Source organism: Colletes latitarsis, chromosome 8 (assembly GCF_051014445.1).
Source record: "Colletes latitarsis isolate SP2378_abdomen chromosome 8, iyColLati1, whole genome shotgun sequence".
Lineage (NCBI taxonomy): Eukaryota > Metazoa > Arthropoda > Insecta > Hymenoptera > Colletidae > Colletes > Colletes latitarsis.
This window is the reverse complement of record NC_135141.1, coordinates 25,786,284-25,807,067: the sequence shown is the minus strand read 5'-3', so window position 1 is coordinate 25,807,067 and position 20,784 is coordinate 25,786,284. Positions and strand designations below refer to the sequence as shown.

Genomic DNA, 20,784 nt, shown 5'->3' with positions numbered 1-20,784 from the left:
CCTAGATTTACATAAAATATAATTAATCGATACAACTGCGCATAGTATATCTCGTAATGCCAAGAAAAATATATCGCACGCATGCTACATCTTTGACGGTTCGACGGGGGCGCGAACACGGCGACTGCAGAGCCTACGGAACAATGGTTCGTAACACATTTTTAGGGGTAACTGGGAGGGGGAAATGCATCTCCGCGCGATAAGCTCTCTTCCTCCGACAAAGGGCAGGGTCACATTCGTTAATCGCTTCGCAACTAACAAAGGAGATCGTTAACTCTCAATTTACAGAACTCGACGGACTTTAAGATCCCATACTCGAAGTTACAGAACTCGTTAATATTTCTTAACGTCTTACGGTGAATTTTATTGACGCAACGATACGAGTATATATTCTAATTAAAAAAAAAACTACCATCCGTTGCGAAACGTCGAAACGATTCCCTTTCTTCTACGAGCTTCGTGAAAGACAATTTCGAGCATTCGCGATCTCGCTCGAATTATAGATCGTCGCACGTATTCTCTTATATTAAATTAAAAATATATATACTCTCCGTGCCGAAACTAAATTCGTGGACAATTCTCGCGACGATACGAAAGTCTTTCGTTTGTAACAAATATATATATATATGTGTACGATACCGAAGTGCCAGATAGAATGCACTTGGACAGAGTTCGAAACGAACAGGAAACTTTTATTTTTATTTTCGATCCTGTACTTGTACTTTTTCCTTAAAATACTACTCGTAGTGCTTTTACGAAGAAGCTTTTTTAAAATCGGGGCATTCTTTGTGGCAACTCGCAGCACGTATCCTCTGTTTAAGAAAACCTCGCAAAACCGGTGCAAAATGTTTTTAGTCTTATCAAAGACGTCGTCGCTGATCCAAAAAAAGTCGAAAACCAGCGTTTCTCGTCCATAGAAAACCATTTAACCACGATTTAACTCGTTTCGATAAATGCATCAAGTACACGTGTTCTGGAAACGAACGATAGGAGGTCGTTAGAGATTAGAAACGGGCAACATTCTTATCTAAACATTAATTTTCAGATTGATAAATAAAAGTATTTTATCTTCGTCGAGTCAAAATTAAAAACTTGAATCATAGAATGGAATGCTTCGCGAAAAATAAATAAAAATTTAACCGTTCGATCGAATAAACGTAAGAAATAAATTTATTATCTATTTGAACAAAATTGTACCCATCTCCGTTGGAGATCACTGCGCGCAACTGCGACAAGAATAAAACGTCGGAACGAAAGTTTTTCTCTTCGACGACCCTTCGTCTCAAATCGATCAACAGGGCACGAGAAAAATATCTGTCGCGTTTTCACGGACGAATCTACGCAATCCAAGTCGTAAGTCGAAGATTACAAAATTCAAAACGGCCCCCAAAAAATTTTTAAAGTTTTGTACCCACCTAAAACTACCATGAATTTAAAGTTACTCGTTCACAACGATCTCTTCGATAGTTGATCTACAATTTTTGTTCGCCATTTTATTCCAATACTCGATAGGTATTAGTATAAAAATTGTTTTAAATCCCAGACGCGTGGACTCGTCGGTGAAAATCGCGTTTCTACACTCTGTACAGCTTCCCTCGAATTTGGAAGCCTCCTCGGACACTCGTCTCCATAAAAAATATATGTATATGTATATTTATACAGCTACCGAGTTATTTACACGCGTATGAGAATAAGTTAATTGCGTTATAGAAATACATGTGTACTAAGTAACGGTGTCTATGCAAGAATATATCTCTAGGATAGGTTCACGCTTCTTTCGGGAGTCGTTGCTCGCGATCAGCGTGCTATCAAACCGATACACAATTAAGTTAATACGTGACAAATATTTTATAAATATACTACGCGTTTAGAAATTGCGTTGAATCGTCGACTATTAGGTACTCGCCCGATGGCATAAAAAAATACAAGAAATCGGACCGATTTTCTTTTCTCTTTCTTTTTGGCGAACGTAGATAAATACCTGGATCCAGGGTAAGCAGGGATAGTTCACCAACGAGATTTTTATCTTCGTTTCGATTTTCGGACGCAAAACCAAACTTCCTCTTTGGGTTAATATCGTTACAAAGCTCGACAATCTCAAAGGACAATGCTTCTCTTTGACGCTTTGTACAAACACGCAATATTTACCCTTTAGAAAATTCACGAACAAGGCTTTCACGGCCTAGGTTCTTAAATTAAATTCTTACCGTAGCCGTAACAAGGACAGCAAGAAAAGCGACAAATACAAAATGATGCATTCTTGTTAACGTATAAGGTATTGCAAAAGTAATCATTTATTTTTAAACGAGTGCATCTTGTGTTATTGTTCCTTATCCTCTTAAAGCAGAGGGTTAGACCTAGATTGCAGAGGATTGGATTAAGTAGAACATTAAATCTGCATTAAATCTACGCTAAGTCTGGATTAGATCCGAGTTAGAGTTGTACTATGCTACTCTACTTTGAAAATTGTTAATCATTCTACAGTTTACCTTTTGATCGCACTTTTTCTTTTGCGTAAGGTAATAAACAATGGGGACACGATTATTTTTGCATCACCATATACATACTAAAAATTCTAAAAATTCTTTCCTGAGTTTCGCTGAATACAAAGCTGCACACAAATGTTAAAATATTAATTCATTCGAGAGTAGTTTCAGAAAGCACTTGATCAAAAACACTAGTGCATTAGAATGAGTCAACGCGGGTCTAAAAATAAGAAATACTTCTTCACTTACGTTATTAATATATATGTTTTCGACGACGAGCTACCCTTGAAACACAAAAGATATTAAAAAATTTTAAACAACGACTTGAGGAATAACTAAAAAGTGTATTGTGTTTAACAAAGATATAGAAGATATCGCTTGATCGTTCAAAACAAAAGCCTGAAAAAGAATAAAGTTTCCTGCTTCAATCAAGAAAAAGACACACACACACACAAACTGCAGAAAATTTATAGATCCAAGATTCATCGATTACTCACGCTCAACAATTCTTTTCGTCGTTAGAAAGTTATTTTATCAATTACTGCAAGCAATACTTTACTATACGAGCATCGCCCAAAGCCCGATGAAGGAAACAATGGCTACAGAATTCGCCAAGTTCACAAATATTCATCTCGAGTTCTCTGTACCTAGTTACGGCTGCGTTCAACGAAACTATCATTTACAATTCGTCGCTGGAGTCGCCGTACTAATATCCTTAGGAACTTTCGTTATCCAGTCAAATCATCTTCTCCGAAAATATCATTCGATAAGGCAAACGACAATTTTCTCGCAACCACGCCAGAAACTTTCTCTCGATTAACGAACTGTAGCCGACTTCATCGACTCGAGAGACTTCAAAGCTCCTAAGAGTGTTCACAAAAATCGATTCTGTGAGAAGGACTGCATTTTACGCAGTTTCACATATGAGAAAAGCGTGTTAGCGACCTATGTAACAAGGCGCTAAATAGAGACGCATTAGACAGAGCCAGTTTTTGGCAAAGACTTAAGCTTCAGTTCGCGGCGTTGCTCATGGTATTCCTGAAAACATGGCACAATGCAGAGATTGATCTGGCATTCCGGACAGTGGTACTTCGTTTTCCTTCGGAGTATCCTGTTGTGGGCGTCTATCGTGTTCCAGCAATGATTGCAGCCCAAGGCGGGACCTGGACGCAACACGGGACAGTGGCCCAGACGCTGGTCTCCCGTGCTTTCTCTGGCTTCCCTGCTCGTCGTCTACAACAGATTAACGAATAAATGAATGGATAGTTCTATAGATAAGAAAGACATTTTGGTCCATTTGCTGAAGATAAATTGCCAACAGATTGGATTCGTCTAACAAGAACTACCAACGATTGCATAGAGTAATACAGTCTGATTGAAAGATTATAAAATACAAGAATTGTGTAACGCATTAATATAGCCCTTTTATCTTCAGCCGGAGCAAATCAACAGCTATGGGTTTGCCACTGGTCTTCTTACTTGAGGCGACGAAGAGCTGCGTCTGAGCTCAGTAGTTTTCACTCTGAGCTCGGGCGCAAGGGCACCGGTGGTCTCGGTGGTGGCTGACCCGGATTCCTCCGCGATATCTTCTTCAGTTTTGATGAGAGGCGCCGGTTCGACGACGATCGACGGACTGGTCGTTCTGCCAGGGAATTCTGGGTTCGAGTGCTGCCTGTGGATCAAGTAGTTGCCACTGGTAGACTGTTGCTGACTAGACAAGAGCGGGTGAGAGTGTTGCTTCGTCAAGTAGGCAGGTTGAGGCACGGTCAACAGGTTCGTCGAAGTGGTCACCGTTAACAAACTTGGCTGGTTCACCAGAATCGGCTGTGGTTGCGGTGGCGACGCGATTCGCGACTCTTCCCAGCTTCTGGACGTCTGGGGTAGATTCAGCGTCGGCGTCGCGACGTGTATGGGCAACGGGACGATGTGAGGTGAGGACATCTCGCTGTCCGGAGACAGGTGATTCGGTTCCTTCTTCACGCGTGGCTGACGGGTCAGGAGTCTGCACCTTTTGGTACCTATTGTTTGCCTGCATACGGCTGAAAAAAACAAGCAGAGTCAAATAGAAGTTTTTTATTTTGGGTTGTTGCAGGGTGCAAAGGTTTATTTAAATAAAACGTTACTCCTTATCTGTATGAAAATGGGCTCAACATTGGTCATAGATATCCTTTTGAGGTGGGACATGAAAGTGGAAGGAGTCTGACTGTTCAGGAAAAATTTCTTTTGATGGCATATTGGCATTGACAACACACTGACAAATATGTGAGTATTACTGTGTGATTTATGCACAGAATTTACAACGTTCTGTTTATATGCTGGCACATAATTGTTTACACCTTGCTACCCCATATATTTCACCAACGCGTGTCGTTTTTAAATAAAACTTTATTTTCATTGTCAAAATTGCTACATAAATAAAGATCTAAAAAGACGGATATCATACGTGAACAAAGTCCTGTCACGGCCGGAAACAACTTGAATTATAGCACTTCCTTCACGTTGCTTTTATTAAAGACGTTATACAGAACACTGACACAGTAAACTCGACTTCTTCGCATATAAAATTCGTACCGATTAAACTAGTATCCTCTCGTTCGTCCCGGCGACAGTTCATAGGGGCGAGAGGCGTTAAGTTTAAGAGTGTATACATTACGATCAACATTTTTAACATCCTATAATTATCTATTATTTTGTACAGATGTAAATGGAAGCACACCCAATGTATGCTTTTCATTAAAATAATCGTTCGATTATTTTGTTGATAATATACATCGACTGTCTCTTAGTAAATAAAGTCTATTTAGTATTATCGTAGCTTTCGTTAATAAAAATTTAAAGAGCTCGCGTGCTTCGGACCTGAACCTAACGATACAATATAATTATAAATATTTATAATTTAATTTGTCGGAATAAGAACAGGAAGACAAAAATAAATTGTCATTCTTCGTCGGAAATTTATTAAGTACGAATAAAAAAAAAAAAAATAAAATACGACCTCATCGTGTCTATTTTAAATGCAATTACATAAAACATGCAACACAACTAAATAATACTTATTTGCACGGTTATAAAATTAAGATTGGAAGAGTATGTTTTAATGATCAATGATATTTACATTGTTATTAAAATTCAATGCGCTTAGTTTAGTGCTAAACATGATACATCTCTTTTAATTAATTCTAGCATCGTAGTTGTCTATAAACTTCGCGTTTTCACGTTTTCTTCGCGCTATTTTTGTCACTTTACCTACACAAACGAACAAAATAATTCTAGCCTTAAAAACCACCATCGTGGATACTTAAAAATCAAACTCTATCGAAGTGAATCGAAATTCCTGATTTATAAAAAATAAAAAAAAAAAAATCTCGATAATCGAGCGATAAGTTGTCGTATCGTAAAACAGTTTCTCAATACATGCATTACTTTTTTATGTTTTCACGAGTTAATAATACAGCCATACATCTAACAAATCAACGTATAAACTAGGAAAACAATTATTCCGTCGTATTGCACTGTACGAAGCACGTTGCTTCTTAATGCGTAAATACAAAAATATATTTGTACAAATCATATACCGTTACTTACGGTACACACTTAAGCGATCAAAAGTGATGCGGATTAAAAATTAATAAAAAAAATTATTTCGTTCTTTTAAAAATTCTTTGAAAAACAAAATCTCAAACAATTTTAATACTACAATTATTCATAAATACCGAAAGACAATTCGAGCATATCGTACGCTTCAAAACGATTTTCATTATACTGGAAACCAAAGTTCCACGCTTCTCTTGCTTAACAAGAACCAGCGTATTTGAATTTCACGCTATACCCTGTAACCTGTTATATCTACGTTCAGGGTGAAGCCGGACATGCACAACTTCAAAAGACTATTCAGCGATACAGATTCATATAAACATGCGGAGGAAAGAATCAAACTCGAAATTTAAATCCGAGACAATAAATTAAGATTTGTTAAAATACACGTGTAATCCGGATTTAAAAAACAAACCACTCGAGACTCGACTCCTTTAACCATGTTTTATGGTTACGTATCTTTACTTAAAAGTCTACGTTTACATAAATAAATTAAATCTACCGCGTAAAGCAATTTAATCTGTATCAAATCCGACTCCGAAGTTGTGCTGTATTTTACGATCGCACCCTGTATAGTAAAATGTTTCAAGCGGCGTAGAATCATTTTACGAAATTTTGAACGACCGCGATGTCTGCAAACGATATATTATGTAACTTACAGAAACTTATCGTACGCGTTACAAAAATTCACGCACAAACTCGAATAAAGTTTCACGTGAATCTACTACCGTAGCAACAATTAATCGTAATACATGTATTGACGACGAATCGCTTGTGTTTGAAGTTTTTGTTCGTAGACAAGTAGTTAGATCCGTAGGATGTGTTAGCTGTGTGCAAGTACACATGATATATTCTTTTGACTAATAATTTCGCATCGCTACTTTATTCACTATATACACGAGTTATGCGTCGACGTTGGTATATAGCTAAAGTTGGTCGAGCAAAATAGTTTCACTATTTACCGCGGCGTTTCGTGAACGTAAAGAGTCGATATATTGCACCAACTTTAAATATATGATATAGGGCGATAAAAACGTTAAAAAAAAAAAAGTAGTTCACCTGTACATCTATCCGAAATCAGAAACGAGCAAATATATGCGTAAAGCATACGGTTGCCCCTGCTGTATCACATCGCGCAATTTAGACTTTAAACAATACGTTTCAACAAAAGGAACCTCTTTCAAAGCTTGTTTTATCGTCCACCGGACAACGCGGCCAACTCAAATATATCGTTGACGTACAGTCCGGAGCTCACTGATTTAGTTGATATATTCGGATTCCCTATTTGATAATTGTTCGTGAACAAGTAATTAAATTGTCGAAGGGAAAGCATCTATCAATCTACAATTCTTTCTTTGATCGAAAGAAAAATTTGTTTCCCTCGTCGGTAGAAGATCGTAGAAAGATTCGTTACCTATCGTCGTTACCAATAACGAAGCGAAGAGTTCCGAGCATTGGCAAGGAACGACATCTTCAGTTACGCCACGTGTATTCTAATATAAAAAAATCTTTGCAGCGTATAAAGTATGTACCGATGTTCGTCTCTTTAACAGAGATTCAAAATTACTCCAAGCTTCTCGTAGGCAGGGACTTGTACCGGTATGTGAAATACAGAAATATCAGTATGACGTCATACAGCTATATAAAAATACCGATATATTTACTTACACCTACCGGTAATTTTTGTCGGTGTTCTCTATTCCATTACAAATCTCAACCCAGACCTAAAACCAATACTATTTTCTTATAGTGATTACACGTTGCTAGTCGACGATGGAAAATATATTCTAAAACGTTTCCATGTTCAGTTTATCGTATAATAGAATGGAAATAGCAGACTCGGTAGCAAAGGAAGATCAGTCCTCGAGTTTGGTGACAGAATTTCGCTTCGGTTTTCGGTATAGGTTTCTTGGCATAATACCGGTACTAAAGTCCTTGCTTATAGGTACGTACGAACTAGGCTAAAGATATCTAAAAAACTGTGTTTCACTGCGTTTGACACTTTACGATTCCCCGTCCCCTGTTTCTCTTCTCTCATTATTATCAATGAGTATCACCGACAAATTTTAATACTTCTCAAGCTCGTCTATACAAGTAACGACGGTCGGCGCGTCGTGGCCGGTTCACATCGCGTTGTAATTAACGCCGTGTAAATTGATCGGCATCGTGGTGCTCGGTAAGGCGTAGTCCGTGTGCCTGCTGTCGATGTAACCGCTCAACATCGTGTGTGGGCTGTGAGTGGTCAGCATGGTGTGCGTGCTGTGGGTATTGTGTGCACTGTGCGGAGTGGTGGGAGGTCCCATTGGTGTGGGACTCTGTGAGTTAACGGGCTGGGCCGATGGAGCTGGCGGCGGCGAGGAGTTCACCTCTTGTTTGACCCTCGACTTCAAGCTGGGTCGGTTGTTCGGGTAACCACGCTTTTTATATTCCAACCACAGCGTTCGGTTGTTCACGCCGAACATCCTTGCCGCTTTACAGAACCCGATACCACCGTAACGTACAGCGTCCAGCGCTCTGATAAAGTTCTCATCCGCTTGCGGATTCGTCGATCGTTTCCTCTTAATTGCAGTCTGCGGACTGGCGCACGGGCTCTGGCAGTTACTAGGGCACTGTGTCGACGGTGAAGGGCCGCTCGACGATGCGTGCTGCAACGTCCCGTGGGAGGAGTTCGGGTAATTCGTCAGGGCGCAACTGGAACCAGTCGTGCTGGTACCAGAGTACTGATCGCTGATGGTCGAGGAAGCTGTTATTTCGGGCGTGGTAAAAGCTGATGACGCTTGGATCGACAGATTCGTTTGACACGAGGACAGAGCGAAACGTGGATATGTGTGCTCCATAATAGTCCATTGCAATCCTGTGGAACAGACCGGTTTATCTTTGGTCAGAGCACAGGAATTAGTTCGACCGGCTATACGTTTTTATTAAATGCAACGATAAATACTAATTAAGTGTGTCGGATATGTATGAGATGTGATTTTGAAAAAGTAGTACTTTTGTAAACTAAATGTAAACGATAGTTTGAGAAAAGAGAACGTTATATGTGGCTTAGCGAAATGGAATCAAATGTTTGCGTAGTTTATTAAGATCGCGACATCCGGAAATATGGAGCATATTAGCATGATCGTGTTCGTATAATAATTTATAAACGTAAACGAATTGCTCGTAGAATCGTATTGTAGAATAATAAAGGTAATTATCTGGTTTGAATGGAACTTGATGCTTTATGCTACTGTGTGTGAAAAAAAAACGATGCTAAGCTGTAAGCAGAAAAGAATGGAAAAAATATTTGTAAAAGTCTATGAAAATAGGTGGTATACATATGGAAATATTAATAGAACTTGTGGCATGGCACAGATACATTTTAAAGCACATTGTCATTGATTTCAAATATTGGAAAAGTGTATGACTTTGTTAAATTAAAGGACAGAGCAAGGCACACATACACACTCAACAATGTTAAAGGCCCAATTTTACTGTCCTCTAAAGAACATTATACATTGTGTGCTATGTATCTGTGTACCATGGTGAATTTTATGAATGAGACTAGCCTTGAAATATTGCATAACTAATTTTTATTTTTCCTCAACTTTCGCTCTATTTTCATGTCAAACGTCTGTTGATTTTCCTTGTGCAGTACATTTAAACGCATCTGTGCCAGCATATAATGTGTGTAAGTTTTGTTTATCAACATGCAGTTTCAATACCCACCACACTTGGTACAAATTGTACTTAACTACCAATTTACCAAGATATTTACGTGAAAGATATAGTAATCATGCATGTATAAAATCAAGTTATTGCCGTTCGTGTACAGTAGCAAATAGGGTTTCAAAATACGTTTGGATCATATAAAATCAGTGTTCACAGCTCAAGTAGTATTCTATCATAGAACTGTTAACGCTCCATCGCTAAAAGTAATATAGAAATATATTATAATTTCCGACAGATATACGTAAACTGTGGATTTGTAATAATCTATAATTTTACTTTTAGTGTTGCAAGCACAATATTAAAGTAACTATAAAAGTGTTATTAAGCTTTACTTCTGAAACAATTCTTGCACAATTTACATGCTACATTTTAGTATTAATTGTTTAGAATATTCTTGCAAAGTTTTTTATTCGATAATATAAAAGATGTTGTCTGTACTTCAATTGTTATGTACCATAAAAGTCATGCAGCATAAAAAGAAAGAGGCAGTAACTTTAAATGTAAACAACTATCCCGTTTATGTACACTGAATTTATTCAGAGGTATAAAACGTCCTTTAAAAATCATTTTACGATATGTCGTTAAACGTTTCATCGTTCTTCTATAATATTATATTATACAAACCGGTACCAAACTTTCGAAAATTATTTCAGATTAACTGCACGCATTATTAACAATTACTTACCTTGATGTGCAGGTGGTTGCGAAGACACTGAACTCTGCGCCACGTTACCGCCCGTTTGTTGGCTCACATCTTGTATTGAGCCGTCGCTCTGTGCCGGTGTTGTCGCCGAACTGTTCTCCATATTGCTCATCTAAAATAAATTGCACCATCAATATTTTCATTTTGCACCTCTTTATGCATAGAAATGAAAATTTTGATGTAACAAAATCGCGCATACAATTGATATTTGATCTTCGTCGATGCTGCCTTGGGATTCGGTACTCGTGTTCACGGGTCTCCTAAGATTTTCACCACCATCTTGCGAAACTATTAATGGTTCTGGTTTTACAATATTGGTAGCAACTAAAGTGATTTCATTAATTTCTTCTGGTTTATCGCCAGATCCAGATGTCGATCCTGTGGATGATTTCCTTAATCTTTTTCTGCGAAAGGATGGTGATAACGGAGATGGGCTGGGTGAACAAGATTCACCACGATCCCCTCCCCCAGGTTCGCTGCTACTACTTGGCCACTTGGTCAGAGAAGCAGTATGCATTTCTGCTAGTCCTTTTATCTTTAAACTTTCCGCAGTCTATGCAAGCGAACAAAGAAAGCATATTAATTATACATTGTTTAATAATGAAATGACAAAAAGAGAACATTTTTATATACCTTTATGATTGATGGCAACTGATCCTGTGATATGTTTACTTCACCGTAATACATAAAGTCAACCATGATTTTTAGATCGGAGAATTTTACATCCTTCAATATGACAATTGGATGTTGACAGGGATTGACAGTAAACAACGACTGGAAGTATGTACTGCATGCAGACAATACAACTTTGTGTGCTTGAAGGTGTCTGCCTTCTGCAGCCAATGTCACATCTACCAGAGTCTCATTGTTCAACAAATTTGAGAAAACCGAAATGAAGTTCGGTTGATGATTGTTCCACCGCAAGCAAAATTGTTGCATTGACATTTTGGCAGACTGTCAAATTACTACCAAACAGGGTAAGTGTACCTGTGAAACCATTGACAGCTTAGTTTTTTATTTTTCTGTCATTATAGCAAAATGGAGGAGGCGCGAAACGTGTTCGAATGTACTTTCTACGATTTGTAAATAAAAAGAAAATCGAGAACGTGTTGTCGTAAAAAAGAAAAATAACGTAACAATGGCTCGTGACAAATACGACTGTCGACGCTATCAAATGATCGTGCCAGCGAATGTAAACATTAAACTATCGCCGGAATGACTTTCCAGTTGCGATTCACAGAGCTGTTAAATCGTACCTTACGCAAATTGTTTAACTACTGCTGTTGGTCCGATTTGCCAAAACGCGTACGAGATATTACTCGTCGACGTCCAAAACTTCCATTCAATTGGCAAGTTCGCCTCGCGGACGGACGGAAGCTGTCATTCTCATAAAACACGCGAACCGCCAGTCGAATCATTGAACCGGATCGTACGCGGTTTCAAAGACACGTAGAATAAAAGAAACAACGCTCCACAATACGGTTACAATCGTTTGGCGCACAACAAATATAGACTTGCCACTGAAACGATCACGAAAAAAAGAGAGGCGAGTAAAATTGCTCACTTCGTTCCGACGTGGTTTCCTCGGGATAAAGCACTGTCAATAGGGACCAGTCCGGTTGACACCACGGTGCTTAAAAATTCGTCGATTTGGTATTTTCTTTTTATTTAGAAAAACAGAGCTCGGTTCGCGCTGCCATGGATTCGACGAAATTTTCCACAACAGACTGAGCGATGACGCTTGTGTAATTCACAAATGACGTCATAGGCGAAATATTATGAGGCTAGAATGGCGCGCGGCAAACCTCACCGAAAATCGTGCCGTCGTGTGTTTTGACGTATCGCGACAAATTTCTCGTGCAATCGACAAATACAAGATCTTATCAACGTGCGTTCTTAGAAAATCTAACTTGATCAATATAGCGGCCGACCAATAGTGACATCTGGCGAGGATCTGTCAATCACGACGTTAAGCCACAGACGAGATATAAAATAGAAGTTGCATATAATGTTTCTTCCTATCGCACAGATTAGGCAACTGCTGTACAGAGGATTGCACTGTTATCTGAGGTAGAATGTCCAAGTTTATCGAGAAACAGTGTTGTATTAACACTTGTTGAATTTGCAATCTGCCAAATTCGATCTTGCAAGTTCCTTCAGCAGTTACTATCATTATTATTACTACTGCCATCGCAACTACAGCTGCAATTTCTAAATCAATTTATCAAAAATATCAATGTCATACATTGCGTTCATAATTTGTCGTTTAATAAATTTAATAAAAGAGTCCATTGGTTTTAGGTATGCGTCGATGCAATTCTGTAAATATCCCTAGTTCTACAAAGTTGTGGGGTGCAATACTGTACAGTCCTCCAATCAACATACGCCCAGAGGTGCCAGAAGTGCAGCGAAGGTACTCTCTCACACTATGCCAGATCACGCGTACGTGAGCTCGTAAAGTTTCGGAAAGTCGACAAAGGCAAACTGACGCATGCCCTCAATCACAGACGAGGTATACGAATAGACCTTACACCTTATGGACTTTCGTGGCCCAATCTGACTGCCATACCGACCTGAAAATTCGGGGGTGATTTCAGTGTCCTCTTCTCATGGATAGTGGTCAGTTGAAAAACTATTCACTGAATTAGTATTGATGGACAGCAGCTGTAGTGTGTACGTAAATACATGCGAGTTGACTATGAGGAAGGGATTGAAATTCATTTCTAAATCTGTTGGTAATGTTGCGAGTAATACGAAAATGGTTATGGGGGTCTAGAGCCCCAGAAAAATGGGCCGAAAAAATACATTAGGTGAAAGGTCTACTTGTATACCTCGTCTGTAGTATAACGATTACTACTGACTTCTGCCAACCTCTGTTGGCCTCTACAGGCCTCTGGTAACTCCTGCAAACCACTGCTGAGCACTGACAATTACTGACATGATATGTATATATTAAAGCTTTGTATAATGTAAATCTATGGCAATAAATGATATAATTTCAAAGAATTCTATGTGTTCTCATCATTTTTACCTTTCTTTTCCTCTCCCCATTATTCTCTTAGCTATAAGATACATGCCACCTCTTCGCAAGGCCGCCAGCATTTTGGAAATGTTCCGGGCACTTTGGAAATCCGGATGGCAAAACGCCCAATTTTGTCATGGGATAGTTCGTTATTTTCAACGATAGATGGCGCTTATTTTTCTACCTCAAACCCTCTGGTGCTAAAACCCCCAAGTTTGTCGTGGAATAGTCCGTTCCCTTCAACGCTAGATGGCGCTTATTTACCGACCTCAGGCCCTCTGGTGCTAAAACGCCCAAGTTTGTTGAGAAATCCATCTAGCGTGGATGATACGAACTATTCCACGACAAACTTGGGCGTTTTAGCACCAGAGGGCCTGAGGTCGATAAAAAAAGCGCCATCTAGCGTTGAAGGGAACGAACTATTCCACGACAAACTTGGGCGTTTTAGCACCAGAGGGTTTGAGGTGGAAAAATAAACGCCATCTATCGTTGAAAATAATGAACTATTTCACAACAAATTAGGCGGTTCTCTCGACTCCTACGAGGCGATTCGAAATTACTTCGGGTAGCTTTGGAGAATCGAGAAAGAGAGCATGTATCAGTTTGCCTTTGTCGACTTTCCGAAACTCCACGGGCTCACGTACACGCAGAGTGCCAGATTCAGCACCCGGTGACCTACTACCTCACAGATCACGCGTACATGAGCTCGTAGAGTTTCGGAAAGTTGACAAAGGCAAACTGACACACATTTGCCTCCTCGCTCTTAACAACTGAAATCCAACCTCCCGTCTACGTCATACGATTCGAAATCTCGACTGACCAGGTATTTTGACTTGCCTTTCCTAGAGTTCATTACTGAACTCTGCAAATTACTCCTGGCTTCTATTTGCCTCTGATGACATTTGATGACCAGTGCTAACAAAAGTACAGAACTCTCGACAACTTTTGACACCATACAGCGACTGTTACTGACTGCTCCTGATTACTGCTTGCCTCTGCTGGACTCTGCTGACCATGGCTTATATTTCTGACAACCTATAACAATTACTACTGACTTCTGCCAGCCTCTGTTGGTCTTTGCTGATCTCTGTCAATGTGTGCTTGTTTCTGCTGAACTTTCCTGGCCTCTGCCGAACGCTACTGACCACTGCAGGTATTTCTGATAATGTATAATGATTAATACTTACTACTGCATGCCCCTACAAGTCTCTGCTTGCCTTTGCAGGTTTCTGCTTGCCTGTGCATGCCTTTGCTGGCCTCTGCTGACCACAGCTGACCACCCCTAATGCTTCCGACAACGTATAACGATTACTACTTGTTACTGCTTGCCCCTGCTGGACTCTACTTGCCTCTGCAGGTTTCTGCTTGCCTATGCATGCCTTTGCTGGCCTCTGCTGACCACAACTGACCACCCCTAATGCTTCCGACAACGTATAACGATTACTACTTGTTACTGCTTGCCCCTGCTGGACTCTGCCAGCATCTCCCGACCTAAGCTGGCCTCTGCCAACATCTCCCGACGTCAGCTGACCATCGCTGACCACTGCTGACCGTTGCTGACAACTTGTGACATGATGTAATATAATATAATATGTTCATATGTATTAAAGTGTTGTATAATGTAAATCTATGGCAATAAATGATATAATTTCAAAGAATTCTATGTGTTCTCATCATTTTTACCCGTCTTTTCCTATCGAAATCATTCCCTTAGTTATAAGACACTCCGAATCTTTTAAAATTTTCAAAGTTCCCCGGAAAGATTTCAAATTTCCCGCCGCCAGGAATTTTTGCGAATTCCTGGAACTTACCGGCGTCCCTGAAACTTCTCGGAATCCCTGAAATTTCCAAGAAGCTTCAGGAACCGGCAAAAATTCCGGCCTGAATTTTTCGGCAAAAATTTTAAAGAGCTGTTACGTAATATTACGTAATATTACGTAACATTACGTAACATTACATAATTTTTCCCGAAAAACTCCGGCTGCGAGAAATTTTGTAGAGCTATTACGTAATATTACGTAATATTATATAATGTTACGTAATATTACGTAATTTTTGCCGAAAAATTCCGGCCGCGAAAAATTTTCAAGAGCTATTACGTAATGTTACGTAATATTACGTAACGGCTTTTTAAAATTTTTGCCGAAAGATTCAGGCCGGAATTTTTGCCGCTGCCTGAAACTTCTTGGAAATTTCAGGGATTCCGAGAAGTTTCAGGGACGCCGGTAAGTTTCAGGGATCCGAGAATTGTCAGGAAATCTTAGAAATGACGTTATTTCTATTTGGAGAGGGAAAGAGGGGTAAAAAATGATGAGAACACATAGAATTCTTTGAAATTATATCATTTATTGCCATAGATTTACATTATACAACACTTTAATACATATGAACATATTATATTATATTACATCATGTCACAAGTTGTCAGCAACGGTCAGCAGTGGTCAGCGATGGTCAGCTGACGTCGGGAGATGTTGGCAGAGGCCAGCTTAGGTCGGGAGATGCTGGCAGAGTCCAGCAGGGGCAAGCAGTAACAAGTAGTAATCGTTATACGTTGTCGGAAGCATTAGGGGTGGTCAGCTGTGGTCAGCAGAGGCCAGCAAAGGCATGCACAGGCAAGCAGAAACCTGCAGAGACAAGTAGAGTCCAGCAGGGGCAAGCAGTAACAAGTAGTAATCGTTATACGTTGTCGGAAGCATCAGGGGTGGTCAGCTGTGGTCAGCAGAGGCTAGCAGAGTCCAGCAGGGGCAGACAGTAGCAAGTTGTAATCGTTATACGTTGTCGAAAGCATCAGGGGTAGTCAGCTGTGGTCAGCAGAGTCCAGCGGAGACAGGCAGAAGTCAGTAACAATCGTTATACGTTGTCAGAAATATAAGTGGTGGTCAGCAGAGGCCAGCAGAGGCTGGGAGAGGCTAACAGTAGCCAGTCGTAATCGTTATACGTTGTCAGAAGTAACAGGAGTGGTCAGCAGCGGTCAGTAGAGGCCAGCGGAGGCTGGCAGACGTCAGTAGTAATCGTTGTACGTTGCCAGAAATATAAGCGGTGGTCAGCAGCGGTCAGCAGAGGCTAGGAGAGACTAACAGTAGCCAGTCGTAATCGTTATACGTTGTCAGAAATTCCGGAAGTGGTCAGCAGCGGTCAGCAGAGGCCAGTGAAGACCTGTTGACGTGAGGTCGGATATTAGTTGTTCAAGAGCGAGAAAGGAAGTGTGAGCCTTTCTCTCTCGATTCTCACGAGGCGGTCCGAAATTACTTCGGGCAACTTCGGATAATCGAGAAAGAGGGCATGCGTCATTTTGCCTTTGTTGGGTTTCCAAAACTCCACGAACTCACGTACGCGTAATGTGACATAGTGTGAGAGAGCACCTTCGGTGCCTCTCTGGCATCTCTGCGTATGCGTGATCTGGCATAGGGTGACTAGTGCACCGGGTGCTGAATCTGGCATCTGTGCATACGCCTTTAGCATTTGAATGTAGTGACGTAAACGGAAAAACAGTATATACGATATAAATCAAATAGTTCAGAATTACAAAAGTAAACTTTGTGTTTTTATCCATGTTTTATTAAAGAAAATAAGTATTGTTTGTGACAATAATACAATGTATATTACATGCCTATCGGTTTCTGTTGAAATTGTACATTTAGTATCAAAGTTAAAGTGAGTTTGATAATTACAAGTTCGACGATGCTTTTAGAGCAACAAAGGCTACATAGTTCTCGAGAGCTTTTAATAAATTTTATAATAAAGAAAACTGTCGGACATTTTATAATAGTTTTTGGTTAAGAAAGCTTGACATTCTGATATGATTTCATATTATATATGTTTGAATTACATTTTTTCCTTCGTTAATTAGCGTGAATTATTTATATTTTTTTTTTCAAGAATGTCGAATCTTTCAACAAATGATAGAATCATGTTGAATAGTATGGATCAAAACTATACAAACACACGTCCAAAATTTCAACCAATACGCGTAAAAGAGTTGTTACATTTTTGTGACAGTGATGATGATGAAAGCGAAGACAAACCAGAAGATGATTCCAGTAGTGAATCAGATTCTGACGATGTACAACCTTTACCTGAAGATAGTATCGTTGAAGATGATTACAATAATGCATCACCTTTAATCAGCACAAAATGTAATGATGACTTAATTCCATCTTGTGAAGTTTCACAGATTAACATTCCTTCGAAACTCGAAGAACCAACTTTAGCTGACAATATCATTAAGTGTACAACAAATAGTGTAACTACCAATGTGCATGTTTCTATACACAGTAATTATAACGATGTAGATTTATGTGATAATGTATTAAAAAGTTCTGGAAAAGACAATTTTGAAGTCAATGATGACATTAGTATGTCACAGCAATCTTCAAAATTTAAGGAGCATGATCATAACACAAAATGTGAAAGAAACATAAAGTCTGAACAAGTAAATAATGTGCAATTAAATTGTGAAAATACTTGTACCCAAGAGAAAGATTCTCAAAATGAGTACAAAAATAAGCATATCTCTAATGAAGAGATTAAAAGACAATCGAGCGAAGAGCAACCTTATAAAAGTGATTTTCAATCCGTAGATCAACATAATTATTGTAAAACGAGTAACAATGAATTTCCATCTCTTGTGTTTCCATCTCAACATTTTGGAAATGTATTACAATCTGGTAGCTGTAATCAACAAAATACAAATATAAAAGTAGATACATTAGAGCCAAAGCCAATCATAAATGAAGAGAAAGTACGTTATGAAAATATTTCATCAAATATTGAGTCATTACAACCCCCAATTGAACAATTGGTATTTCAAACTCCTTTGAAACATGTACCATCTACTTCTTTACGACCAGAGCCATGTTTCTCACGTAGAAATATTACTCAAACACCACAGAATAAAATAGATATATTGAAGAATCATGGATTAACTCCAGCTACAGCGTCAACTCACTGGTCTCAAAATAATATAAAACGAACACCACTGCAAAATAGTAGTTTTAAGGATGTTATTCAAACCCCCAAAAATTCTGTTTATTTTACACCTAATGTAGCAAGACACGAAACTCAAAGGTATATAGTACAAATATGTGTATATTTATTATAATTTTTCATTGAAATGAATATTTTATTGCAGGTATTTAAACACAGAGAGCAAAATGAGACAACCTTTGGCAGATACAGGAAGTTCTACACACAATAATGTTTCAAAAAAGAGTTTGTTACAAGGCTCTCAACTTTCCAAAGTAAACGAAGAAACGCCTAACACTCAAAATAAATTATCTAATAAAAATGTAAGTACTACTGCAAGTATAGCTAAACATATATTTAAAGCATCAGAAAATGCTGTACAATTGGAATCGGGCATTAATGAACGATTGAAGGAAAATGATAATCCAAATATAGTGGATGTGTTGGTGGATAAAGGGACAACAGAACAGAATAAAATAGCAAATAATGAACGGATAACTCATTCTGACAAAAATAGCAAAGAAACTTCGAAAGCAGTATGTAATAATTTGCAAAATCGATACGAGATGGATAGTAATCAAAGCCAGCCACAAAAGCCAAAAACAGCTGTAGATAATGCATCAAATGTACAATTTTCAATGCCATCTAACATTTCCAAATCAAGACCTACTAAGACACTTTTTGTAAAAGGAAAGGAGTATTTGATTTTGGGCATACTTGGTCAAGGTATGAGTGGAGAAGTTTTAAGAGTACAAGACTTATCCTCTCTTGAATTATGTGCCATTAAGTGTGTCTATCTTAACCGTATGGATAAGGACTCTGCACAAGGTTGCTTAGAGGAAATTTCCATGCTACACAAATTACAAGCACCATGCGTTATTAAGATGTTCGATTAGTAAGAAATTATTTTGTAAATGTATATTTCATACATATACATGTGCTGGCATTTACATTCAAGTTTTTTGCCTTAGTGAAATTAAGTACCCAATGGTCTTTGTGGTGATGGAAGTGGGAGATACTGATCTCAGTCGTCTTTTAAAAAGTATGACACAGGAGAAGCAAATTTCTTTTGCAATGATTCTCTATTACTGGACAGAAATGTTGACAGCTGTTAAACATATACACGATAATGGTAAACATCTTAATACACAAAAGTCATTAGCGAATCATGATAGACAAGTGTAATCCGTATGTAACTAATTTTGTTTTACGTATATTTCTAGGAGTAATTCATTCGGATTTGAAACCTGCAAATTTTTTATTAGTACGAGGAAGATTAAAACTTATAGATTTTGGAATTGCTTCTAGTATGAATGGTGATATGACATCTGTCATAAAAAACTGTCCAATTGGAACATTAAATTATATCAGTCCAGAAGCATTGATGGACGTTGGTGGAAATTCAGATTCTCCTACACAAAATGTCAAATATAAGGTATAAAAAATAGTTTGTGCAAATTTGAAAGAGATTGCGATATATAAAGTATTAAAAAAAATATGTTTATCATAGATTACTTTCAAGTCGGATGTCTGGTCATTGGGATGCATTTTGTATAGTTTAGTGTATGGTCATACACCGTTTCATCATATCCGTTCACAATGGGCCAAAGTGAATGCGATAACGAATCCAAAACCGAATATTCATTTCCCCGCAACTTTGTCGTCAAGAGAGGGTGATAATAAAGTTGTACCACCACCGCCAATTTTAATCGATGTGATGCGTAGGTGCCTTCAGCATGACCCAAAGACACGGCCAACAGTGGCAGAACTTTTGCTAATAGAATACGTACCTACCAAGCAAGAACGCATGCTAACATCAACTCCCAATATTCCGGCAAATATTTTAGTGAAAATAAAACGTGCGTTAAACGAGACTGAATGGCGGCAATTAATACAGGTTTGTAAATTTAAATCATTAAACTACATTTGTCTGTTTTACATAATACATTATCATACAAAGAATAATTTTTTTGTACAAAATTTTGTTCATTCGACATATAGTATTTAAAAGTGAAATTACTCAAACTATTAAAAATGACAACGTGTAATTATTTTAATGTTCCAGGCTTTGGAAAATATACAATAGGCATAATGCTATCCGGATTAAGCACTTCTATTTATGTACATAAATTATTTTATACATAACAATCGACAATAATATGTAAGGTGCTTATTTAATTGTATTATAGTAAAATGCGGGATTATTTAAATACTGGTTTAAAATATAAGTTTGTATCATGGTACTACTGAATTGTAGAATCCATTTATGCTTACCTGTATAATATTCATCGAGTAGATAT

General features: G+C 38.4%; 2 protein-coding genes across 6 annotated transcripts; one reads left to right on the top strand and one right to left on the bottom strand.

Moving 5' to 3' along the window:
• On the bottom strand, positions 1-13,661 carry Btbvii (BTB-protein-VII). Of its 4 annotated transcripts, none has more exons than XM_076770272.1 (6): positions 13,526-13,661; positions 11,128-11,481; positions 10,694-11,047; positions 10,477-10,606; positions 3,966-4,525; positions 1-3,719 (listed from the first exon to the last, which is right to left on the bottom strand). In XM_076770272.1, the coding sequence occupies exons 2-6, from the start codon at positions 11,437-11,439 to the stop codon at positions 3,462-3,464; spliced, it is 1,614 nt and encodes a 537-aa protein (XP_076626387.1). In that variant the 5' UTR covers positions 11,440-11,481; positions 13,526-13,661; the 3' UTR covers positions 1-3,461. The 4 variants fall into 4 exon arrangements, with proteins under 4 accessions (XP_076626387.1, XP_076626386.1, XP_076626385.1 ...); XM_076770271.1 differs by lacking the exon at positions 13,526-13,661 and adding an exon at positions 11,751-12,424; XM_076770270.1 differs by lacking the exon at positions 13,526-13,661 and adding an exon at positions 12,059-12,424.
• On the top strand, positions 12,767-20,686 carry Mps1 (dual specificity protein kinase monopolar spindle 1). 2 transcript variants are annotated; one of them, XM_076770256.1, is made up of 8 exons: positions 12,767-12,887; positions 16,979-17,173; positions 17,399-18,586; positions 18,651-19,379; positions 19,456-19,616; positions 19,708-19,919; positions 19,995-20,381; positions 20,550-20,686. In XM_076770256.1, exons 2-8 carry the CDS (start codon positions 17,115-17,117, stop codon positions 20,568-20,570), a joined length of 2,757 nt encoding a protein of 918 aa, XP_076626371.1. In that variant the 5' UTR covers positions 12,767-12,887; positions 16,979-17,114; the 3' UTR covers positions 20,571-20,686. The 2 variants fall into 2 exon arrangements, with proteins under 2 accessions (XP_076626371.1, XP_076626372.1); XM_076770257.1 differs by lacking the exons at positions 12,767-12,887; positions 16,979-17,173 and adding an exon at positions 16,470-16,688.
• Positions 20,687-20,784: the final 98 nt, after the last annotated feature.